Source organism: Salmo salar, chromosome 17 (genome assembly GCF_965601325.2).
Source record: "Salmo salar chromosome 17, fSalSal1, whole genome shotgun sequence".
Classification (NCBI taxonomy): Eukaryota; Metazoa; Chordata; class Actinopteri; order Salmoniformes; family Salmonidae; genus Salmo; species Salmo salar.
This window is the reverse complement of record NC_138307.1, coordinates 30267758-30294498: the sequence shown is the minus strand read 5'-3', so window position 1 is coordinate 30294498 and position 26741 is coordinate 30267758. Positions and strand designations below refer to the sequence as shown.

General features: G+C 42.4%; 1 protein-coding gene across 1 annotated transcript; it reads left to right on the top strand.

Annotated features, from left to right (window-relative positions):
• The first annotated feature begins 583 nt into the window (after positions 1-583).
• LOC106575958 (uncharacterized) lies at positions 584-13583 on the top strand. The gene is made up of 3 exons (XM_082964386.1): positions 584-1856; positions 9297-9545; positions 10268-13583. Exons 1-3 carry the CDS (start codon positions 1358-1360, stop codon positions 11752-11754), a joined length of 2235 nt encoding a protein of 744 aa, XP_082820512.1. The 5' UTR covers positions 584-1357; the 3' UTR covers positions 11755-13583.
• Positions 13584-26741: the final 13158 nt, after the last annotated feature.

The window sequence follows — 26741 nt, the reverse complement described above, 5'->3', positions numbered from 1 at the left end:
CTTAGACAGGAAGTTGAAATGAGCATCACAAAGCTAAATCTGACCTATTCTCTAACATGTTTTGTCAGCATAAGCAGCTGTGAGACCTTTAATTTAACCTTTATTTAACTAGGCAAGTCAGTTAAGAACAAATTATTATTTACAATGACAGCCTACTAAGGAACAGTGGGTTAACTGCCTTGTTCAGGGGCAGAATGACAGATTTTTACCTTGTCAGATCGGGGATTCGAGCCAACCTTTCGGCTACTAGCTCAACGCTCTAACCACTAGGCTAACTTTGATGCTAGGATATATGATACGCAGTGACAACTATTGCGAATAAGCCACTGCAATTATGAAATTGATTTAAAAAAAAATGGCCATGTTTCAAGTGTGTGCCGACGGAATCTATCTTTTAGGTATTTATTAGGATCCCCATTAGCCGCTGCAAAAGTATCAGAATTGTTCACTTCTCTCATTGACTTCTCAAACCACGGCTTGGTCTGCTTCAAGGCGTTCTCTGAAGTCTCGCGTTGTTACGTCTCTGGGTTTAGAAACTGGTAGTGGGGGAACAGGAAGTTCCGCGCAGGCGCGCATCATTCTTCAGAATAAAGGATACGCCTGAATTGTGCAGTCGACACGTCAACTTCTGTGTCTGTTTCAAATGTATTACTACTGGTATGTAATAGCACGTTCTAATACCGAAAGAACATGTCATAACATGCTAGGTAACAAATACGTCAAGTTAATATCACGTTTGATAAAGGTTTTATGTGCTAATTTTGTGTCAAACCGCGTGAGTGAACGTGATCACTTTTTTCAAGTCACATAGTTATAGATTTTTTGGTTAGTCTGAGTGGATGTATATAATTTCGTCAAGGTAATTTCATTAAGGATCAATTTCTTTTAGATTTCTGGGTTCGTTTTACATGTCGTTTTTGGTTGTGTGTAAAATTCACGAGATGGTAAAATGGCGGTTCCCCCTCGGTCTGCATCAACGTACTTCAGTGCAGGCAGTGAGGGTGCAGCAGAGAGACAATTTTACGGCTGCACTATTTTGGAGCTAAATGTAATGATTATCAGTTTTCTACATGTGTACTAATATTCAGAGACATTCAGTTATTTCTGTCTATCTATAAATGTTACTATAGTGTGAACGGAAATACTATTGGTTTTTGATTGGAATAATACAGTGAAGACAAGGTTATTCAGGAAAATAGTACATAGTGCTTCATAAAACATACTGAAACCTTGTACTAAATGTTTTTTGAGTCATTTATGCATTTATGTGAAATCAGGAAATGTACTATAGATTAAGTGCATTTCGAGTTGTGTAGCCTAATTTAAAGTGCATACTTTGTCTAATGTGAATGAATTAATGTTTTGTTGTCAATGCTTAGCTACCAGATCTATTGAAATGAGATCAGTGCTTGACTTGGACAGGAGCTCACTGGAGCTGAGAACCATCACCTCAAATGTCTACTGTTTGAGCTCATGTTCCTCTTATAGAATATTAGCTCAACAGTATTGTGGAGCTCCTGCACCTAAATATAAACCATATTTTTTGAGAATTAAGAAAGTGCGAGAACTGTCAAGACTAACTTTTGTGTCCGTTTCGCTTTATTACTACTGGCCGACTCAAAGTCTGAGGCCGGTAACATCAACAGTGAGGACAAACCCAGCCTGCCTCTCTCCTTCCACACTGAGTCCAAACCTACAGTCACTGGGTCCTGATTGTGACAGTGGAGCCCAGTTTGCACAGCAGGATCCAGAAATGGCATCAGTGAAGCTGGAAGACTGCAGTCAAACACTGGAGCTGAATGTCAACATTAAAGATGAAGAAGTGGAGGAGAAGATTGGGACATCTGTTTCTCATGGTAAGAGCAGGTTCTATCTATCCAAGTTTGTGTTTCTCATTCCAACTTCCCACTGTGCATGAAAAGTTGCTGTAGAACTGTTTCATGATGAACTGTTTCAATGAGAAGGTAGATGTTATTTCATGCTACTGATACTTACATGGTTGGACACCAGTATTGCCAGCATTTGTTTTATTGACTGGGATATCTGGAGTGATTAGAGAGTAGACTAAAGAAGTGAAGTACCGTAAATTCCGGACTATAAGCCGCAACTTTTTTCCCACGCTTTGAACATCGCGGCTTAAACAATGACACGGCTAATATATTGATTTTTCCCACTTTCAATTTTTTTTCTCCAAAAAAACATTCTGTGAAGTGCTCAGTTTTTTGGCAGCATGAAGCTTTCATTAGACCAATGAAATTGCCGAACGGGTTAAGGTCAAACAACTGTTTTGTTTACTGTTTAGATTAAATCGAGCGCTCTCAAACTTCCCATCATTCTGATTACGGTAGTCATTTTGTCACCCTCATCATGGCAAAGACACAGAGAAATGCATATGATGCAGCTTTCAAGTTGAAGGCGATTGATCTGGCTGTTGGAAAAGGAAATAGCTGCTGCACGGGAGCTTGGTCTTAATGAGTCGATGATAAGACGTTGGAAACAGCAGCATGAGGAATTGACTCAGTGCAAAAAGACAACTAAAGCTTACTGCAAACATTTTTGTTGTTGTTACAAGCCGTGTTTCGTTAAAGCCTATTTATTTTTGTTACAAGCCGTGTTTCGTTAAAGCCTATTTATTTTTGTTACAAGCCGTGTTTCGTTAAAGCCTATTTATTTTTGTTACAAGCCGTGTTTCGTTAAAGCCTGTGTAAAGTTCATTTGTTTCAATGTACCGGTAGGCACCTGCGGCTTATAGACATGTGCGGCTTATTTATGTTCAAAATAATATTTTTTTTTAAATTCAGTGGGTGCGGCTTATATTCAGGTGCGCTTAATAGTCCGGAAATTACGGTAGACAAACTGCCAGTGTTTTTAAAGTTCTATGAAATGGGTCTGTGTAGTTTCTAACCCTTGTGATAGTGAGAGGAGGATGATATGAAATGAGTCTGTAGTTACTAACTCTTGTGATAGTGAGAGGAGGATGATATAAATTATTTTCTTGACTTATGAGATACTTTTAGAATAGTTGTATTCCCCTTTTGTATTGCACAGCCTACTTATATGAATACGTACAGGTAGCCTAGTGGTTAGAGCGTTGGGCAAGTAACCGAAAGGTTGCTGGATCGAATCCCTGAGCTGACAAGATGGCTCCGACAGAGATGGTTGCCTCGCTTCAGGTCCTTAGGAAACTTTGCAGTTCTGAAGAAGATATGGAGGTGGATGCACCTCAACCAGTTGTGAATGTTATACATCAATCAAGTGATCTGGATGCATTTATTGTGAAGAAGGTGGATATTTTAGTATTTATAGCCACAGTTATTAATTGTACTGCACAAGAAGTCCAAGAAGCTGGACATCATTATATCTGCAGCTAAGAAGTTTTTAGGCCTCCAAGACTACAAGGACTACTGTCACCAGATAATGTTCCGCTCTTACAGGATCCTTCTCAGTCTGTGTAGGGACCTGATTAGAACAGAAAAGCAGGCTGATTTAGTTGAATAGTTTTATGGTTTTTAAAAAATCCCTGAAATGTTCCAGACACAAACTTATTTCTCAATTTTGTCCACAAATTTGTTTATATTCCTATTAGTGAGTATTTCTCTTTTGCCAAGATAATCCATCCACCTGGCAGGTGTGGCATATCAGGATCATCATTACACAGGTGCACCTTGTGCCAGGGACAAGAGTAACTGAGTAGGTGCTTGGCAGCAGCTAATGGGGATCCCTAATAAATACAAAAATGCCACTTCAAAATGTAAAGTTTTGTCACACAACCCAATGCCACAGTCTCAAGTTTTGAGGGAGCATGCCGCAGGAATTTCCACCAGAGCTGTTGCCAGAGAATTGTATCTTAATTTTTCTATGTTGTTAGAGAATTTGGCACACTGCAGACCACCATGTATGGCATTGTGTGGGCGTGTGGTTTGCTGATGTCAATGTTGTGAACAGAGTGCCCCATGGTGGTATCAGGGTTATGATATGGGCAGGCATAAGCTACAGACAATGAACACCATTGCATTTTATCAATGGCAATTTGAATGCACAGAGAAACCATGACAAGATCCTGAGGCCCATTGTACTGCCATTCTTCTGCCGCCATCACCTCATGTTTCAGCATGACAACGCACAGCCCGATGTCGCAAGGATCTGTACACAATTGAAAATGCTGAAAATTCTTCCACTCAGACATGTCACCCTTTGAGCATGTTTGGGATTGACGTGTACGACAGCTTGTTCCAGTTCCCTCCAATATCCAGGAATTTCACACAGCCTTTGAAGAGTGGGACAACATTCCAGATTCCACAATCAACAGCCTGATGAACTCTATGTAAAGAAGATGTGTCCCGGAGGAGGCAGCAGCAGCTACCCACTTCTCCAGTGCTTACTGTGTAAATTGGGAGGTGTTGGAACCAAAAGTGAACCTGAGAGGGGGGTGACCTGGGGGGTTCTGAGGTGCCAGAACACACAAAATACCTTTATAATAAAGCATTGCATGCATTATCATGGCTTTAGCGTACTGGCATAGAGCAGTGGTGTGGAGACGCTTGCAGAAGTTGGCCTTTTATAAACAGATTTCATGCAGTTCTACATAATTTTAGTTCACTGGAGACTTTCGCACAATCTTTTTTAATACCTCACAAATTACCAAAATGACATGCTACTTTGACACTGAGACTCTGAGTTCTCTAATCCATCAATAGCCTAGGCCAGGTGTTAGGAAAAAACATATTGTACAATATGTGGAGGAAGTTATAGTCCTAAACAATCTTTCCAGTTTCACTGACTCACCCAATGATGTGCAGCTCACTCACTGGCCAAAAGCTTCTTTCTCTTGCTTTACTTTGTAAAACAGTGCTGATCACTCAATAGGCCTATTTGGAAGTTGATAACTTGGTAACATACAGATTAGCATTTTATTTTCAGCAGGATGCATTTGCTTTACAACCAGTTTTCCAGCGATTTGTATTAAAAATATTGTGAAAGGCCTGTTAGGAGAGATGAGAGTCGCAGGCTCATGTCTATAACAGTACAGAGAGGGAGAGAAATCATAGAAAGTGAATCTCATTTTAGTTCTGTGAGAGATACAGGCGTGCTTCTCTCTCACCACAGCAATGGCCACCCTTGGTCTAAATAAGCTACAATGTTGCATAAACCAGGGACGGCCCAACATGAATCAATTCATAGAATATCAGGCACGTTTTCACATTACGTTTTTTATGGGGCATGACAATTACAGAGGAATCCAAATGTAATTACTCTGATTGCTTTTATGGGGATGTTTTGCATTGCAAACAGTGGAAATTATTTTTCATGCCACAAGGTAAGGCTACCTGATCCTGGCAAATGGGTTCCGGAACGAAAGACTACAAAACTGAGAGGTGCTGGAGGATCCGGCTCAAATTAAGCGGCACCCTTCTTATATAATGGGGTAGGTCCATCCCAAGGATCCCTGAATGCACGGACGATTGCACTTTTTATAACTAAACCAAGGTAGACCACAGCTGGTCGTTTCCAATGGGAACAGATGAGTCATAGTGGGCCGAGCCAAGCACGAGTCAGTGAGATCCTATTGGTGCGTTCTAGCAAACATCTGCATATTTCTGTTAGGGAACTCCTCTGTGAAGCACTCGTGTGCAATAACTCAATTCACCTTTACGTTCCTTCTAAATAACGCAAATATTTTTTTTTGCAAAGGGTAAAGTCTACAAAACTTGGTCCTCTGTTCATAACAGATTTTCGTTTTGGGAACAGAACTGTATTAAGATCAGATGTTTCATAGGTTAGAACATTTGCAGAATGTCGGCCAAAATCCATCTCGTTCCATCTTCTCCCACTGCCGGCCAGTGGGCTTCCTCTCTCTACCATATTCAAATCAAATTTTATTGGTCACATACACATAGCTAGCAAATGTTAATGCGAGTGTAGCAAAATACTTGTGCTTATTGTTCCAACTATGCAGTAATATCTAACAAGTAATCAAACAAATTCACAACTACCTTATACACACACACGTAAAGGCATGAATAGAATATGTACATATAAATATATGGATGAGCGATGGCATACGGCATAGGCAAGATGCAGTAGATGGTATAGAATACAGTATATGCATATGAGATGAGTAATGTAGGATATGTAAACATTATTAAAGTGATGTTATTTAAAGTGACTAATAAATGGACTTAATAAAAGGTATCACTAAAGTGGCCATAGATTTGAGTCTGTATGTTGGCAGCAGCCTCTCTATGTTAGTGATGGCTGTTTAACAGTCTGATGGCCTTGAGATAGAAGCTGTTTTTCAGTCTCTCGGTCCCTGCTTTGATGCACCTGTACTAACCTCGCCTTCTGGATGATAGCGGGGTGAATAGGCAGTGGCTCAGGTGGTTGTTGTCCTTGATGATCTTTTTGGCCTACCTGTGACATCGGGTGGTGTAGGTGTCCTGGGGGGCAGGTAGTTTGCCCCCGGTGATGCGTTGTGCAGACCGCACTACCCTCTGGAGAGCCTTGCGGTTGAGGGCGGTGCAATTGCTGTACCAGGCGTTGATACAGCCTGACAGGATGCTCTCGATTGTGCATCTGTAAAAGTTTGAGTGTTTTTAGATGACAAGCCAAATTTCTTCAGCCTCCTGAGGTTGAAGAGGTGCTGTTGCACCTTCACCATGCTGTCTGTGTGGGTGGAGCATTTCAGTTTGTCCGTGATGTGTATGCCGAGGAACTTATCTTTCCACCTTCTCCACTACTGTTCCATTGATGTGGATGGGGGGGTGCTCCCTCTGCTGTTTCCTGTAGTCCACGATCATCTCTTTTGTTTTGTTGACGTTGAGTGAGAGGTTATTTTCCTGACACCACACTCCGAGGGCCCTCACCTCCTCCCTGTAGGCCGTCTCGTCGTTGTTGGTAATCAGGCCTTCCACTGTAGTGTCGTCTGCAAACTTTATGATTGAGTTGGAAGCGTGCATGGCCACGCAGTCATGGGTGAACAGGGAGTACAGGAGAGGGCTGAGAACGCACCCTTGTGGGGCCCCAGTGTTGAGGATCAGCGGGGTGGAGATGTTGTTTCCTACCTTCACCACCTGGTGGCGGCCCGTCAGAAAGTCCAGGACCCAGTTGCACAGGGCGGGGTTGAGACCCAGGGTCTCGAGCTTAATAACGAGTTTGGAGGGTACTATGGTGTTAAATGCTGAGCTGTAGTCAATGAACAGCATTCTTACATAGGTATTCCTCTTGTCCAGATGGGATAGAGCAGTCGGTGTGCAGTGTGATTGCAATTGCATCGTCAGTGGACCTATTGGGGCGCTAAGCAAATTAGATTGGGTCTAGGGTATCAGGTAGGGTGGAGGTGATATGATCCTTGACTAGTCTCTCAAAGCACTTCATGATGACAGAAGTGAGTGCATTTAGGTAAGTTACCTTAGCTTTCTTGGGAACAGGAACAATGGTGGCCATCTTGAAGCATGTGGGGACAACAGACTGGGATATGGATTGGTTGAAAATGTCCGTTAACACACCAGCCAGCTGGTCTGCGCGTGCTCTGAGGGATGCCGTCTGGACCGGCAGCCTTGCAGGGGTTAACACGTTTAAATGTTTTACTCACGTCGCCACGGAGAAGGAGAGCCCACAGGCTTTGGTAGCGGGCCGTGTCAGTGGCACTGTATTGTCCTCAAAGCGAGCAAAGAAGTTGTTTAGTTTGTCTGGGAGCAAGATGTTGATGTCCGCGACGGGGCTGGTTTTCTTTTTGTAATCCGTGATTGACTGTAGACCCTGCCACATACGTCTTGTGTTTGAATTGTGACTCGACTTTCTCTATACTGACGCTTTTGTTGTTTGATTGCCTTGTGGAGGGAATAGCTGCACTGTTTGTATTCGGTCATGTTTCCAGTCACCTTGCCATGATTAAAAGAGGTGGTTCGCGCTTTCAGTTTTGCGCTAATGCTGCCATTAATCCACGGTTTCTGGTTGGGGAAGGTTTTAATCGTCACAGTGGGTACGACATCTCCGATGCACTTGCTAATAAACTCGCTCACCGAGTCAGCGTATACATCAATGTTATTGTCTGAGGCTATCCGGAACATATCCCAGTCCACGTGATTGAAGCAATCCGATTGGTCAGACCAGCGTTGTATTGACCTGAGCACGGACGTTTCCTGTTTTAGTGTCTATAGGCTGGGAACAAAAAAATGGATTCATGGTCAGATTTTCCGAAGGCAGGGCGCGGGAGGGCTTTGTATGCATCGCCGAAGTTCGAGTAGCAATGATCCTGAATATTCAGAATAAAGAAAGCGCCAGAACTGTGATGTTAAAAAGATAACCTTTTGTCCATTTCTATTTATTACTACAGGTATGTAATAGTTTAAACGTGCTATCTAATATCAAAGAACATGTCATTCCGTGCTAGGTAACATCCGTTAAAGTCTTTTCACTTTTGGTAAAGGTTTGTTATTTTTTTGTGTCAAACCAAGTGAACGTGATAAACTATTTTAAAAGTCACACAGCTAGAATCTTTGGGTTTGTCTGAATGGATGTACATAATTTCTTCATGGTAATTTTAATTAAACATCTATTTATTTGAGATTTCTGAGTTTGTTTGGCATGTTATTGGTTTTGTGTGAAATTCACGAGCTGGTAACATGGCAGGCCCACTCTGTCTGCGTCAACAGACTTCAGTGCGGGTGCAAAGAGACAATTTCACGGTCGCATTACAGTTTTGAAGCTGAATGTAATTATAATCAGTTTTCTACATGTGTACTAATATTCAGAGACATTCTATATTTATCTATAAATGTTACTATGGTGTGAATGGAAATACTATTGGTTTTTAATGTGAAATACAGCGAAGACAAGGTTATTCAGGAAAATAGTACATAGTGCTGCTTAAAAGAAACTGTTACCTTGTACTAAATGTTTTTGTCATTTATGCATTTGTGAGTTTGGGACATCTACTTTTGACTAAGTTCACTTACGTTGTGTAGCCTAATTTTAAAGCGTGTACTTTGTCTAATTTGAATGCATTCATGTTTTGTTGTCAGTGCTTACCTACCTCATCTATTTAAATGAGATGGACAGGAGCTCACTGGAGCTGAGAACCATCACCTCAAATTTCTACTGTTTGAGCTCATGTTCCTCTTATAGAATATTAGCTCAACAGTATTGTGGAGCTCCTACACCTAAATATAAACAGTATAAACAGTCCAAGTCAAGTACTGAATTAGATAATTGAACAAGAAGAAATAATAATATATATTTTTGTGCCAGAACTGTCAAGATTAACTTTTTTTGTCTGTTTTTCATTGTTACTACAGGACGACTAGAATTAAGTCTGAAGCCGGTAACATCAACAGTGAGGACAAACCCAGCCTGCCTCTCTCCTTCCACACTGAGTCCAAACCTACATTCACTGGGTCCTGATTGTGACAGTGGAGCCCAGTTTGCACTGCAGGATCCAGAGATGGCATCAGTGAAGCTGGAAGACTGTAGTCAAACACTGGAGCTGAATGTCAACATTAAAGATGAAGAAGAGGAGGAGAAGATTGGGAAATCTGTTTCTCATGGTAAGAGCAGGTTCTAAGTGTGTTGTTCGTGCCAACTTCCCACTGTGCGTGAAAAGTTGCAGTAGAACTGTTTCATGATGAACTGTTTCAATGAGAAGGTAGATGTTATTTCATGCCACTGACACTTGCATGGTTTGACACCAGTATTGCCAGCATTTGTTTTATTCACTGGGTTATCTGGAGTGATCAGAGAGTAGACTAAAGAAGTGAAGTAGACAAACTGCCAGTGTTTTAAAGCTCTATGAAATGAGTCGGTGTAGTTACTAACCCTTTTGATAGTAAGTGGAGGATGACAAGTCCCTTTTTAGCTTTCAACTCTTACCCACTTTTAGAATAGTTTTATTCCCCTTTTGTATTGTACAGCCTACTGATATGAATACATATTATTTATGTCACCTTTATTTAACCAGGTAAGCTAGTTGAGAACAAGTTCTCATTTACAGAATTTACAGAACTTGTTCTGTCACCCGGTACAGCCAGAACAGGACAGGCCACTCATTTGGGCCTGGTTCCTCTAACTTTCTTCCAAGGTTCCTGCTTTCTAGGGAGTTTTTTGTGGCCGCTGTGCTTCTACATCTGCATTGCTTGCTCTTTGGGGATTTTAGGCTGGGTTTCTGTTAAGCACTTTGTGACAACTGCTGATGTAAAAAAGGCTTCATAATATAAATTTGATTGACGTATATCACTCCTACTGATTGGTTCTTCTGATGTTGTTCACACAGGAGACCATGTTGAGACATTCTCTACATCCAGAGAGCAACAGCAGGAAGATCACAGAGCTAAGAGGTCTCACCACTGCCCACATTGTGAGGAGATTTTCCCATTTCTATCAAAGCTAAAAATACACCTAAAAATACACACAGGAGAGAATCCGTATTCCTGTACTGACTGTGGGAAGAGATTCACAACATCAAGGAATCTGACAGTTCATCAGAGTGTGCACACTGGAGTGAAGCCTTACTCCTGCTCTGACTGTGGGAAGAGTTTTTCTCGAATGAACTTCTTAAAAACACATCAACGTAGACATACAGGACTGAAGCCTTACTCCTGCTCTGAATGTGTAAAATTATTCACAACATCAGCTGAGCTAAAAGTTCATCAGAGAACACACACAGGAGAGAAGCCTTACTCCTGCTCTGACTGTGGAAAGATTTTCTCTCAACTTGGCCCCTTAAAAAGACATGAACGTATACATACAGGAGTGAAGCCTTACTCCTGCTCTGACTGTTTAAAATGCTTCACAACATCAGCTGAGCTAAAAGTTCATCGGAGAAAACACACAGGAGAGAAGCCTTACTCCTGCTCTGACTGTGGAAAGACTTTCTCTCAACTGGGCCCCTTAAAAAGACATGAACATATACATACAGGAGTGAAGCCTTACTCCTGCTCTGACTGTGGGAAATGCTTCACAACATCAGGTCAGCTAGACGTTCATCAGAGAACACACACTGGAGAGAAACCTTACTCTTGCTCTGACTGTGGAAATAGTTTCTCTCTACTGTTCAACTTAAAAACACATGAACGTATACATACAGGAGTGAAGCCTTACTCCTGCTCTGACTGTGTAAAATGCTTCACAACATCATCTGACCTAAAAGTTCACCAGAGAACACACACAGGAGAGAAGCCTTACTCCTGCTCTGACTGTGGGGCGAGTTTCTCTCAACTGGGCACCTTAAAACAACATGAACGTATACACACAGGAGAGAAGCCTTACTCCTGCTCTGACTGTGGAAAGATGTTCTCTCAACTGGGCCCCTTAAAAAGCCATGAACTTATACATTCAGGAGTGAAGCCTTACTCCTGCTCTGACTGTTTAAAATGCTTCACAACATCAGCTGAGCTAAAAGTTCATCAGAGAACACACACAGGAGAAAAGCCTTACTCCTGCTCTGACTGTGGAAAGAGTTTCTCTCAACTGGTTCTCTTAAAAAGACATGCACGTATACATACAGGAGTGAAGCCTTACTCCTGCTCTGACTGTGTAAAATGCTTCACAACATCAGGTCAGCTAAAAGTTCATCAGAGAACACACACAGGAGAGAAGCCTTACTCCTGCTCTGACTGTGGAAAGAGTTTCTCTCTACTGTGCAACTTAAAAACACATGAACGTATACATACAGGAGTGAAGCCTTACTCATGCTCTGACTGTGGAAAGAGTTTCTCTCTACTGTGTAACTTAAAAACACATGAACGTTTACATACATGAGTGAAGCCTCACCGCTGATCTGACTCTAGAAACTTTTTTAAAACAACAGCTGAGCTAAAAGGTAATCAGAGAACAGACACAGGAGAGAAGCCTTACTTCTGCTCTTAATGTGGCAAGAGTAACTCAAGTAAAACTGAAAGTCACCAAGTAGAATACCACTTGAGTAAAAGTATTTCGTTTTAAATATATGTAAGTATCAAAAATAAAAGTATGAATCATTTCAACATAAATTAAATGTATCAATTGATCAATTGACCAATTCAGGTCATTTGGGCAAACTCCTGGCAGACTTGATACAGTGCAGTAATGTAATTCTTCACTGGATCAGTCAAACTTTTCACACACACTAATCTAAATTAAATCTAAATTACACCTAGACTCCTGTCTGAAAGTATGGTCTTTCTTGCATTTCAAAGTTAATGAAAAATAAAAACACAGGGTTTTTTTGTTTGTATGATTTTACCAGATCTAATGTATTATTCTCCTACATTAATTTCACATTTCCACAAACTTCAAATTGTTTCCTTTCAGAAGATATCAAGAATATGCATGTCTTTGCTTCAGGTGCTGAGCTACAGGCAGTAAGATTTGGGTACGTCATTTTAGGTTAAAATGTTTTTAAAAAAGGGTACAATCCTTAAGAGGTTTTTAAGCAAACCAGTGAGTCTACCAGATCAGAGGCAGTAGGGATGACCAGGGATGTTATCTTGATAAGTGTGGGAATTGGACCATTTTCTGTCCTTTTAATCATATGAAATGTAACTAGTACTTTTGGGTGCCGGGGAAAATATATGGAGTAAATAATTTTTTTTTGTGGGGGGGGGGGGGATTTAGTGAAATAAAAGAAAAAATTGTCAAAAATATAAGTAGTAAAATAGTAAATAAAATAGTAAAAAAACTATAGTAAAAATGATTTACAGAACTGCTTAAGTACTTTACACCACTGTATGCATCCATGCCGTGTGTCAGCATTGCAGGCTGGTGGTGTGAAGACGTTGGGGTGTGATTTCCGGGCACACATTGGGCCCCTTGATAAAAGATGAACAATGTTTGAATGCCACAGTATATATCTAAACATCATTGTCAATCAGGTGCATCCCTTCATGGTGGGAGTGTATCCATCTGCAAAATTATTTTTTTCAGCAGGATTATGCCGCATGCCACAAGGCTTGTCCAGGAATGATTCCAAGAACATTACAAACATTAATTGTGCATGTGTGGGAGGAGATGGAACGAGCTATTCAGAGTAGATCCACTCCCAGCCAACTTGACACAATTGTAGGAAGCATTGGAGTCAATATAGGCAAGCATCCCTGTGTTCTGAAGACAAAGGGTGCAACTCAATATTAGGACAGTATTCCTAATGTTTTGAACTCAGTGTATATCAGATAAAGATGGTGTGATCGGTTTTTAGCATTAGTTTGGCTGGATTATTTTATATTACTAAACTTTAGTTTAATGATAAACAGGCTATGAATCGACTACTTGTTTATTAAATTGTATTTTAATATTAGATTCATTATTTTAGTCATTGATGAATGTATTTGAATAACTGTATTGAAGTTAATTGATCTGGTGGCAGGTAGCCTAGCGGTTAAGAGTGTTGGGCCAGTAACTGAAAGGTTGCTGGTTTGAATCCCAAGCCGACTAGGTGAAAAATCTGTCATTGTGCCCTTCAGCAAGCCAATTAACTCTTATTTGTGCTGTAAGTTGCTCTGGATAAGAGCATCTGCTAAATGACAAGATTGTAATGAATAATGTTTGTACATGAATTTATGCTGGGCAACCACTTTTTTTCTCTTAAATGAAATAAACTGTTTGAAATGAAATACTGTACGGTATATACAATACACAACATTACCGCTTTGTTTACCCTGGTCAGAGGTACAGGGCTATAGTAGGCTAGACTATGTAGCTGCTGTTGTTGGTACAATACAGCATCTCAGATCGCTAATTATTAGGTGTACAGGCTACTACATTTAGTTTTTGCTTGTGGTCGGGTGTGATGTGTTATTAGTAGAGGTCGACCGATTAATCTGTATTTTAGGATGCCGTTTAAAAAAATATATATATTATTATTATTATTTTTTTTTGACCATTATTTAACTAGGCAAGTCAGTTAAGAACACATTCTTATTTTCAATGACGGCCTAGGAATGGTGGGTTAACTGCCTTGTTCAGGGGCAGAACGACAGATTTTTACCTTGTCAGCTCAGGGATTCAATCTTGCAACCTTATGGTTAACTAGTCCAACGCTCTAACCACCTGCTTTACATTGCACTCCACGAGGAGCCTGCCTGTTATGCGAATGCAGTAAGAAGCCAAGGTAAGTTGCTAGCTAGCATTAAACTTATCTTATAAAAAACAATCAATCATAATCACTAGTTAACTACACATGGTTGATGATATTACTAGTTTATCTAGCCTGTCCTACGTTGCATATAATCGCTTAGGTACACGTTGCTCCAACCATAAACATCAATGCCTTTCTTAAAATCAATACACAAGTATATATTTTTAAACCTGCATATTTAGTTAATATTGCCTGCTAACATGAATTTCTTTTAACTAGGGAAAATGTGTCACTTCTCTTGCAAATAGAGTCAGGGTATATGCAGCAGTTTGGGCCGCCTGGCTTGTTGCGAACTGTGAAGACTATTTCTTTCTAACAAAGACAGCCGACTTCGCCAAACGGGGGATGATTTAACAAAAGCGAATTTGCGAAAAAAGCACAATCGTTGCATGACTGTACCTAACCATAAACATCAATGCCTTTCTTAAAATCAATACACAGAAGTATATATTTTTAAACCTGCATATTTAGCTAAAAGAAATCCAGGTTAGCAGGCAATATTAACCAGGTGAAATTGTGTCATTTTTGCGTTCATTGCACGCAGTCAGGGTATATGCAACAGTTTGGGCCGCCTGGCTCGTTGCGAACTAATTTGCCAGAATTTTACGTAATTGACATAACATTGAAGGTTGTGTAATGTAACAGGAATAACATTTTGTTTTCGAGATGATAGTTTCCGGATTCGACCATATTAATGACTTAAGGCTCGTATTTCTGTGTGTTATTATGTTATAATTAAGTCTATGATTTGATAGAGCAGTCTGACTGAGCGGTGGTAGGCAGCAGCAGGCTCGTAAGCATTCATTCAAAATAGCACTTTCATGCGTTTTGCCAACAGCCCTTCGCAATGCATTGCGCTGTTTATGACTTCAAGCCTGTCAACTCCCAAGATTAGGCTGGTGTAACCGATATGAAATGGCTAGCTAGTTAGCCGGGTGTGCGCTAATAGCGTTTCAAACGTCACTCGCTCTGAGACTTGGAGTAGTTGTTTCCCCTTGCTCTACATGGGTAACGCTGCTTCGAGAGTGGCTGTTGTCGATGTGTTCCTGGTTCAAGCCCAGGTAGGAGCGAGGAGAGGGACGGAAGCTATACTGTTACACTGGCAATACTAAAGTGCCTATAAGAACATCCAATAGTCAAAGGTATGTGAAATACAAATCGTATAGAGAGAAATAGTCCTATAATTCCTATAATAACTACAACCTAAAACATCTTACCTGGGAATATTGAAGACTCGTTAAAAGGAACCACCAGCTTTCATATGTTCTCGTGTTCTGAGCAAGAAACTTAAACGTTAGCTTTTTTACATGGCACATATTGCACTTTTACTTTCTTCTCCAACACTTTGTTTTTGCATTATTTAAACCAAATTGAACATGTTTAATTATTTATTTGAGGCTAAATTCATTTTATTGATGTATTATATTAAGTTAAAATAAGTGTTCATTCAGTATTGTTGTAATTGTCATTATTACAAAGACATTTAAAAAAATCGTCCGATTAATCGGGATCGGGTTTTTGGTCCTCCAATAATCGGTATCGGTATCGGCGTTGAAAAATAATAATCGGTCAACCTCTAGTTATTAGGCTAAATAACTACCAGAGGGAAGTGGAAAGCGCGCCTTGAGCTTTGTGGGTTGTGCCCGGCCCGCCCGACATGGTCAAGAGAGGCAAAGGGCATGCATCAGCACTTCATTGTGAAGAACTGTACAAAAATGTATGATTGTAGTACAATGAAAAAACATAGCATGGTATTTTCGTGGAATGGTAGTGACCAAAAACTATATATGTTTTTCATTGTACTAGGCCTAGGAACATAGAAGAAACTGCCAGATGCGTCATAATAGCCCGGAACTAAAGCTGCACTGGGAGACACATTTGAAATGGAATACATGCAGCAAGGTGGAAATAATCACAGTAAGACACGATTTTAAATATTGTTTCGGAAGGGCTGTGGTCTCCATTCATGTAATACAATCAATATATACATCAGATGGTATTGGGGTGCTATTTTATAGGGTTTCAATCTTACACCAACCAATCCTATGCGTGGTGGGACTGTTATGGTCAGAGCAGACCATCTGATGTGCCCCTAAATATTGTAATATGTAACCTGGAATTAAAATGTAAGAGGACCAGTGCTTCTACAGTGAATCACATCTGTGCTGTTTGAGAGCGATGTTGTTAGACTACATTGTATCGTTGTTTCCTCTTCTGAATGCACTGGTGGGTGTCGTGTCTTTGGCATCATTAAATTGAAGACTGTTATTTTATCAAATCAATTCTCTGTAATTATTATTACGTGATTAAGCTAATCATGTAAATGTGATTAACCAGGAAGTCGGGGCACCAAGGAAAATCTTCAGATTACAAAGTTATAATTTTCCTAATATAACTTGATCAATTAGTCTTCTAATTAATTAATTATTCTTTACCTCACGTTAGTCTCATTTTAAACGTCGTAAATTGTTGGTTATCTGCACGAACCCAGCCTTTACTATGAATCATCCATACATCAATTGTCTTAGTAAATAAATGATTAACTAACTAAATCATCACAGAAATGCATAAACCATCAAACAGTAGACATGGTTACAAGGAAATTATAGGGGAGGTTCCCTAGTAGGCTAAGCCGATATGACGGCTTGCTGGACAAAGGGAAGTGGGTGTGGACTGAGAGAGGGAAAAACAAAAGGACTGAGAAGGGCGAGAATTACAAAATAGTCACTACACAGTTGATAATTATATTAATTGAAATGATAAACCTTTGCACATGAACGCTCATTCATTCGGGAATAATTGCAACCAATATATATTTACGCTCAGTGTGTCGTCAGGATCTCTGTTGGAATCGTCCATCTTTCTGTTGGAAAGTTCATCCGCGTGTCTCTGTCTGCTTCCCTGATGTCTTTTGTGGTTAGAATGGATATTTCAGAGTACCATCCAGAAATGTTCTTATAGATGTTTCGGCGGTTGTCGGTCTTCGTATCCCATGGTACATAATTTCTAGCTGCAGACTAGTTATTAGTATTTAAGATTTGCTCTTATTCTGTTGGGATTGATAGTCTCAGAGTTGAACCATTTCCCGCCGTGTAGCCAAGGCTCCATGTGTTATGGTTAGGAATTCAATAACCATTACAACTTTAGCTTATACTGAGGTTTTTGTGGTCTCTACTCAAACCTTCGCCCCCTCGGTGATAGAGGTACGCATGGGGTTTTTATTTGTAACAGTAGAAAAGGGCTGTCCAATGACGCCAGATCATGTCTGTGCTCATGGGGGCGGGCCAATGACTTAGTTAAACTTTAAAAGGGATACAATTCTCTCATATTAACATCATTACATCATTTCACAAATAGTTTCATCTTTACTCATTCATTTTATACAATAATTAGACGCAAATATAATGGAGGCACCTGTATAAAGAGAGTTTTGGTAATGTGGCTGTATTGTCTTTCATGAGGTCACAAACATGAAACAAAATGGACGTAGCTGGCTTCTCCACCGATCGTTTACACATTCTCCAAAACATGGATATTGTTCGGTTCTCAAGTTCTGTGATAGAGAGAACAAAGGAACTTCTTCTACATGTGTCTCTTTCTGCATGGCCAGGTGGAGAGAGTCTTCTCCAGGAATTTATGACCTGAGATAACAGAACCTGGGTGTAGGAGAGGAGAGAAAGCACTCGCTATACCCAAAGAGGGCCATGTCATAACATGGGGAACAACATAATTTCAATTCACAGAGACAATGAGTCTAAGTTTAGCACTATATCCACATGTTTGATGATGATGATGGTGAAGGGGGAGATTGAATTGACAATATACAACAGTGGTTGGAAACTAGGTTTGGCCTTCAGTCAATTTCTTGCCTAACTTGTTATCAAGTTTCAGGTAAGACCCAAGTGCAGACTGTGTAGAAGTAACAATGTTTATTGTAACAACAAGGGCAGGCAAACGACAGGTCAAGGCAGGCAGGGGTTGATAATCCAGAGTAGTGGGGCCAAGGTACAGGATGGCAGGCCCAAGGTCAGGTCAGGCAGAGGTCGGTAATCCAGAGTAAAGCCAAAGGTACAGGACAGCAGGCAGGCCCAGGGTCAGATCAGGCAGAGGTCGATAATCCAGAGTAGGGCCAAAGGTACAGGACAGCAGGCAGAATGGTCAGGCAGGCGGGCTCAGAGTCAGGACAGGCGGGGGTCAAAACCAGGAGGGTGAGAAAAGAAAGACTGGAAAAAGCAGGAGCTGAGACACAAAACACTGTTAGGCTTGAACTAACAAGACAAACTGGCACAGACAGACACAAAACACAGGTATAAAAACCCTGGGGATAAGTGGGGAAGATGGGCGACACCTGGAGGAGGGTGGAGACAAGCACAGGGACAGGTGAAACAGATCAGGGTGCGACACTTGTTGCTAGTCTGGGGGCCAGAACATAATTATCCTATTAACAAATAGCCTATAGCTGCCCAATTCATAGTCCTACACAGTGTGGGCTACACTACACATTTAACACATGGTTAGTGGGCTAATCAATTCAATGACCATAACATAATAATGTTGATCTGATTACAGTGGTAAAATCACCCATGTCTATATTAATAGTCAACCTGTTCTTTTAAAATATATGGTTGATTTTACAAATACAGGCATGTTAAATGTTTTGGAAAATAAAATCTCTTGAAACTGCTTTTTCTCTGAATATCTTCTTCACTCTGTCTGGAAACAAGATCTAATAGTGGCTGACACCAAACTATTTAACAATTACAGATTTTTAGCGGTTTCTCCGAATACCTGAGGGGAAATGTCATTACCACTACGCCATAAAATTAGCTATTTTAGTTGAAAAGGGAATTACAGAAATTGCGCCTAAGGTGTTTTATATAACATGTCAGAGGTAGGCCCTAAAAATTGACAAAGACTCCAGCCACCCTAGTCATAGACTGTTCTCTCTGCTACCACACGGCAAGCAGTACCGGAGTGCCAAGTCAAGGTCCAAGAGGCTTCTAAACAGCTTCTACCCCCAAGCCATAAGACTCCTGAACAGCTAATCAAATGGCTACCCAGACTATTTGCATTGCCCCCCCCCCCCCTTTAGGCTGATGCTTCTCTGTTATTTTCTATGCATAGTCACTTTAACTCTACTTACATGTACATGTTACCTCAATTACCTTGACTAACCGGTGCCCCCGCACATTGACTCTGTACCAGTACCCCCTGCATATAGCCTCGCTATTGTTGTTTTACTGCTGCTCTTTAATAATTTGTTACTTTTATTTTTATTAATTTTTATTCTTAAAACTGCATTGTTGGTTAAGGGCTTGTAAGTAAGCATTTCACTGTAAGATCTACACCTGTTGTATTCGGCACATGTGACATAAAATTGGATTTGATCACCCATATTCATCGTACTTCTCCAATTTCAAACCAGTGTGTCTTGTTTGTAACGAGACTGTCGCTGTTTGCAAAGAGTTCAATCTGAGATGTCATTATGAATCTAAGCATGGTACTTTCAGAAGTAGATGTTCCACCCCAGAAGTCCGACACAGAAAGGAAGGTGGGCCTAAGGAGTAAACACCCTATGTGCTTTACAGTGGTGATTTTAGCATGTACATATTTTATTGTTATTTAACCTTAATTTAACTAGGCAAGTCAGTTAAGAACATTTACATTTAACATTTACATTTACAAATTCTTATTTTCAATGACTGCCTTGTTCAGGGGCAGAACGACAGATTTTTACCTTGTCAGCTCGGGGATATGATCTAGCAACCTTTCGGTTACTACTAATGATCGAACCACTAGGCTACCTGCCGCCCCCACAATTCTGGGATTCATTGTGCAAATACTCTCCAAAGCGTTGTTTCTGTCATTGTTGTAAGCAACAGTTGTGATATATATTTGATTTTGCATCAGAAAAACAAAATGTAACTCAAAAACGACTGGGTCCCACCCGCTGGTCATCTAGATATGAGTCCCTTGCCACCCTGAGATACAGATATGTGGACGTAATGAAGGCCCTCACCAAGATTGTGCTTAAGTGACAAGAAGGACGAGATGGATGATGCAGCAGCACTTACATTTTAGTCGTTCTGCAGACTTAAGGTTTTAGAAACTTAACATGTGTAAATATTTGTATGAACATAACAAGATTCAACAACTGAGACATAAACTGAACAAGTCCCACAGACATGTGACTAACAGAAAAAGTAACAGTCAGTATCTGGTGTGGCCACCAGCTGCATTAAGTACTGCACTGCATCTCCTCCTCATGGACTGCACCAGATTTGCCAGTTCTTGCTATGTGATGTTATCCCACTCTTCCACCAAGGCACCTGCACGTTCCCGGACATTTCTGGGGGGAATGGCCCTAGCCCACACCCTCCGATCCAACAGGTCCCAGATGTGCTCAATGGGATTGAGATCCGGGCTCTTCGCTGGCCATGGCAGAACACTGACTACCTGTCTTGCAGGAAATCACGCACAGAACAAGCAGTATGGCTGGTGGCATTGTCATGCTGGAGGGTCATGTCAGGATGAGCCTGCAGGAAGGGTACCACATGAGGGCGGAGGATGTCTTTCCTATAATGCACAGCATTGAGATTGGCTGCAATGACAACCAGCTAGGTCCGATGATGCTGTGACACACCGCCCCAGACCATGACGGACCCTCCACCTCCAAATCAATCCCGCTCCAGAGTACAGGCCTCGGTGTAACGCTCATTCCTTCGACGATAAACGCGAATCCGACCATCACCCCTGGTGAGACAAAACCGCGACTCGTCAGTGAAGAGCACTTTTTGCTAGTCCTGTCTGGTCCAGCGATGGTGGGTTTGTGCCCATAGGCGACGTTGGTACCGGTGATGTCTGGTGAGGACCTGCCTTACAACAGGCCTATAAGCCCTCAGTCCAGCCTCTCTCAACCTATTGCGGACAGTCTGAGCACTGATGGAGGGATTGTGCATTCCTGGTGTAACTCGGGCAGTTGTTGTTGCCATCCTGTACCTGTCCCGCAGGTGTGATGTTCAGATGTACCGATCCTGTGCAGGTGTTGTTACACGTGGTCTGCCACTGCGAGGACGATCAGCTGTCCATCCTGTCTCCCTGTAGTACTGTCTTAGGCAGCTCACAGTACGGACATTGCAATTTATTGCCCTGGCCACATCTGCAGTCCTCATTCTTCCTTGAAGCATGCCTAAGGCACGTTCACACAGATGAGCAGGGACCCTGGGCATCTTTCTTTTGGTGTTTTTCAGAGTCAGTAGAAAGGCCTCTTTAGTGTCCTAAGCTTTCATAACTGTGACCTTAATTGCCTAACGTCTGTAAGCTGTTAGTGTCTTAGCTACCGTTCCACAGGTGCATGTTCATTAATTGTTTATGATTCATTGAACAAGCATGGGAAACAGTGTTTAAACCCTTTACAATGAAGATCTGTGAAGTTATTTGGATTTTTACAAATTATCTTTGAAAGACAGTGTCACAGTTGTCGTTGTGTAGAAGGGAGGACAATACGCAGCGGGAATGTCGATGCTCATCTTTATATTTATTAAATAAAGAGACCACGAAAAAAACAACAAAACAGTTAGAATGACGAAGGACAGTTTCACAGGCTAAATGAATACTAGCAGTGCAAAATACAACTACCCACAAAATACAAACCAAACACACACCTAATTATAGGACTCCCAATTAGAGGCAACTAGAAACACCTGGCGGGCGGCTCTGGCGACTCCTGACTGGTGGGCGGCTCTGGCGACTCCTGACTGGCGGGCAGCTCTGGCGACTCCTGACTGGCGGGCAGCTCTGGCAGCTCCTGACTGGCGAGCGGCTCTGGCAGCTCCTGACTGGCGAGGCTGGGCTGACGCACTAGATGCCTGATGCGTGAGGCTGGTACTGGACGTGCCAGCCTGGAGACACGCACCTCAAGGCTAGTGCGTGTAGCGGGAAACACTGGACCGTAGAGGCGCACTGGCGGTCTCGAGCACAGGGTTGGCATCACCCCTTCAGGCTGGATGCCCACTCTCCCCTGGCACATGCGGGGCACTGGTACTGCGCGTACCGGCCTAAAAATACCAGGCCTCACCACAGCACCTACCCCAAAGCACGGGACCTGTCCAGTCTGTTTCTGTCCAAAAAGGGTACGGGGAGCTGGCCTGGGTCTCCAACCTCGCCCCGCCAAACAGCCCTTGTGCCTACTTTTTCTTCCATACAATTTCCCTGACACCCAAAAGTACTTGTTACATTTCGAATGCTCAGGCAGGAGAGCAATATGGTCCAATAAACACGTTGTCATCCCTACTGCCTCTGATCTCTCAGACTAACTAAACGCAAATATTGCGTTTGTGTCACGGCTGTCGTATAGAGGGGACCAAAGCGGAGCGTGGTTGTAGTTCCACATTTTATTAAATCTGTGAAACTTAGCAAAACATAAATAACTGAACTGACAAAAACAACAAACCGTGACACAGAGAGAAACAAACACTACTCAAAATATAATAACCTACAAAAACCCAGGGAGAAAAACCCCTACTTAAATATGATCTCCAATCAGAGACAACGAGGACCAGCTACCTCCAATTGGAGATCAACCCCAAAAAAAAACATAGAACATATACATAGAAATACAAAACATAGAAAAACACAAAACACCCCCTGTCACGCCCTGACCTACTCTACTATAGAAAATGACATCTTACTAGGGTCAGGACGTGACAGTACCCCCCCAAAGGTGCAGACTCCGAATGCAACATAAAACAACAAAAGAAACCACAAAACAAAAGGGAGGGTAGGGAGGGTGATAATTGTCTATGGCGGCTCAAATGCAGTCCACATAACCTCCAGTAGAGGAGGCGGCTCCAGTTCGGGGCGTAATCCCGCTCCACCCGCTGATCCCTCTGCTTTAGTACCACCGGACCGTGGATCGTCGTCGTCGGAACCGGACTGTAGATAATCTCTGGAGGTTCTGGGCTGCAGGCCGGCGCTGGAGGTTCTGGGCTGCAGGCCGCCGCTGGAGACTCTGGGCTGCAGGCCGCCGCTGGAGTCTCTGGGCTGTAGGCCGTCGCTGGAGACTCTGGGCTGCAGGCAGTCGCTGGAGACTCTGGGCTGCAGGCCGTCGCTGGAGTCTCTGGACTGGGGAACTTCTCAGGAGGTTCTGGACTGTAGGCCGTCTCAGAAGGTTCCGGACTGTTGACCGTCTCAGGAGGTTCTGGACTGTATGCCATCTCAGGAGGTTCCGGACTGTGGACGCTCTCCGAAGGTTCCGGACTGTAGGCCGTCTCAGGAGGTTCTGGACGAGAGGCCGTCTCAGGAGGTTCCGGACTGTAGGCCGTCTCAGGAGGTTCCGAACTGTGGACCGTCACTGCAGGCTCCGTGCCATGGATCATCACTACAGGTTCCGGGCCATTGATCATCCCTAAAGGCTTCTTGCCATGGATTATCCCTACAGGCTCCGGGCCATGGATCATCCCTACAGGCTTCTTGCTATGGATCATCTCTTTAGGCTTCGGACCATAGATCATCACTTGAGGCTTCATTCGTGGAGCTAGAATAGGTCTCACCGGACTAGGGAACGTCGCTGGGAGTTCTGGACTAGGGAACGTCTCTGGGAGTTCTGGACTAGGGAACGCCGCTGGAGGCTTCCTTCGTGGAGCTGGAATAGGTCTCACCGGACTAGGGAACGTCGCTGGGAGTTCTGGACTAGGGAACGTTGCTGGAGGCTTCCTTTGTGGAGCTGGAATAGATCTCACCGGACTAGGGAACGTCGCTGGGAGTTCTGGACTAGGGAAGGTCGCTGGAGGCTCCGGACTGGAGAGCGTCGCCGGAGGCCAGGTGCACAGAGCAGGCACAGGGTATACTGGGTTGTGGAGGCACACTGGAGATCTGGAGCTTATGGCTGGCACAACCCGTCCTGGCTGGATAACCTCCGTAGCCCGACAAGCGCGAGGCGTTGTGTCAGGTCGCACAGGTTTGTGTTGGCGAACTGGCGGTACCGTGCATAGAGCTGGCGCAGGATAACCTGGGCTGAGAAGACGCACTGGAGACCAGGAGCGCTGAGCAGGCATACTCCTTCCTGGCTGAATGCCAACTCTAGCACGGCACCTGTGAGGAGCTTGCACCGAGCGCACCGGGCTGTGGCTGCGCACTGGCGACACAGTGCGTATCTCAGCATAACATGGTGCTTGCTCAGTCACTCGCCCCCCACAGTAAGCACGGGGAGTTGGCACAGGTCTCCAACCTGATTCTGCCAATCTCCCCATGTGCCCCCCCCAAAAAAAATTGGGGGCTGCCTCTCGCACTTGCCTCGCCGTTGGTATCGTGCCTCCACCTGCTTCCCCGGCAGGCTGTTGTATCTCTCCAATACCTGCTCCCAAGTCCAGTCTATCCTTTCCTCCAACTCCTCCAGCGACCAGGATGCCATCTCCTCCCGGGCACGCTGCTTAATCCAGTCCTCCTGCCCACGCTGCTTGGTCCTTTGATGGTGGGTTATTCTGTCACAGCTGTCGTATAGAGGGGACCAAAGCGCAGCGTGGTTGTAGTTCCACATTTTATTAAATCCGTGAAACTTTGCAAAACATAAATAACTGAATTGACAAAAACAACAAACCATGACGCAGAGAGAAACAAACACTACTCAAAATATAATAACCCACAAAAACCCAGGAAGAAAAACCCCTACTTAAATATGATCTCCAATCAGAGACAACGAGGACCAGCTGCCTCCAATTGGAGATCAACCCAAAAAAACAACATAGAAATAGAAACTTAGAACATAAACATAGAAATACAAAACATAGAAAAACACAAAACACCCCCTGTCACACCCTGACCTACTCTACTATAGAAAATTACATCTTACTAGGGTCAGGATGTGACAGTTTGTAAATGATGCCTGAGTGTTGGAGTGTGCCCCTGGCCATCCATAAATAAATAAAAACAGTCTGGTTTGCTTAAAGATGCGTTATGCAGAAATCCCTCCTCCATTTCCTGGTTGCATGAATTTGAATAAAACTGATAATTTCAGTTTGTGACAAAACCAGCGGTGTGGAGAATCATTGTACCATCTAAACTGCTGTGAAATAACTTTTCCATAACCACAAATATTGTACAGTGCATTTTGAAAGTATTCAGACCCCTTGACTTTTTCCACATTTTATTACGTTACAGCCTTATTCTAAAATGGATTAAATAGTTTTTTTCCCCTCATCAATCTACACACAATACTCCATAATGACAAAGTAAAAACTTAAATACAACATTTACATAAGTATTCAGACCCTTTACTCAGTACTTTGTTGAAGCTAAAAATGAAAAAAATAATTTAAAAAAGCACCTTTGGGAGCAATTACAGCCTTGATTCTTCTTGGGTATGACGCTACAAGCTTGGCAGACCTGTATTTGGGGAGTTTCTCCCATCTCCACAGAGAAACTCTGGAGCTCTGTCAGAGTGAATACTTATGTAAAATGTTAGTTTTTTGTTTGTTTTTAAAACATTTGCAAAAATGTCTAAACCTGTTTTTGCTTTTTAATTATTGGGTTTTGTGTGTAGATTGATGAGGAAAACATTTTATTTAATCAATTTTAGAATAAGGCTGTAACGTAACAAAATGTGGAAAAAGTCAAGGGGTCTGAATACTTTCCGAATGAGCGGTAGTTATCCTCTATTTAGGTGTACAAAACCAAAAGACAAGACAAGAACTAAACTTAGGAAGGGAAAGCATAGAAATATCACACACAGAACAGATCTACCGCTTCTTAGACTTGCTTTCAATGAGACTGACAGATCTATAACTCACATTTCTATGTGCATTTGGTCAGGTTGCCCAAAAATATACATATTGTAGCTTTATTAATATACGGAATTTGATCTATAGCAGTTTCTTTTAACTTTCACTCAAATATAAGAATTTAGTACTTTTTTCCACCACTGACCATTGGTTGTGTGTGAAATAATACAGCGAAGACAAGGTTATTCAGGAAAATAGTACATAGTGCTGCCTAAAACATACTGCAACCTCGTACTAAATGATTTTTGAGTCATTTATATGAATTTAGGAACTCTACCACAGGTTAAGTGCAACTTACGTTGTCTAATTTAAAGTATTTGTGTCTAATGTGAATTCATGTTTTGTTGACAACGTTTAGCTACCTAATCTACTGAAATTAGATAATTGAACAAGAAAAAATATAATATATTTTTAGAGAATAAAGAAATGCGCAAGTGTAACCGATGTGAAATGGCTAGTTAGTTAGCGGTGGTACGCGCTAATAGCGTTTCAATGAGTGACGTCACTCGCTCTGAGACCTGAAGTGGTTGTTTCCCCTTGTGTTGCAAGAGCCGAGGCTTTTGTGGCGCGATGGGTAACGATGCTTCGTGGGTGTCAGTTGTTGATGTGTGCAAGGGTCCCTGGTTCGAGCCCAGGTTGGGGCGAAGAGAGGGACGGAACCAACACTGTTACACCAGAGCTGTGAAGACAATGACTTTTGTGTCCGTTATTCTTTATTACTACAGAGATTAAGTCTGAGGCCGGTAACATCAACAGTGAGGACAAACCCAGCCTGCCTCTCTCCTTCCACACTGAGTCCAAACCTACAGTCACTGGGTCCTGATTGTGACAGTGGAGCCCAGTTTGCACTGCAGGAT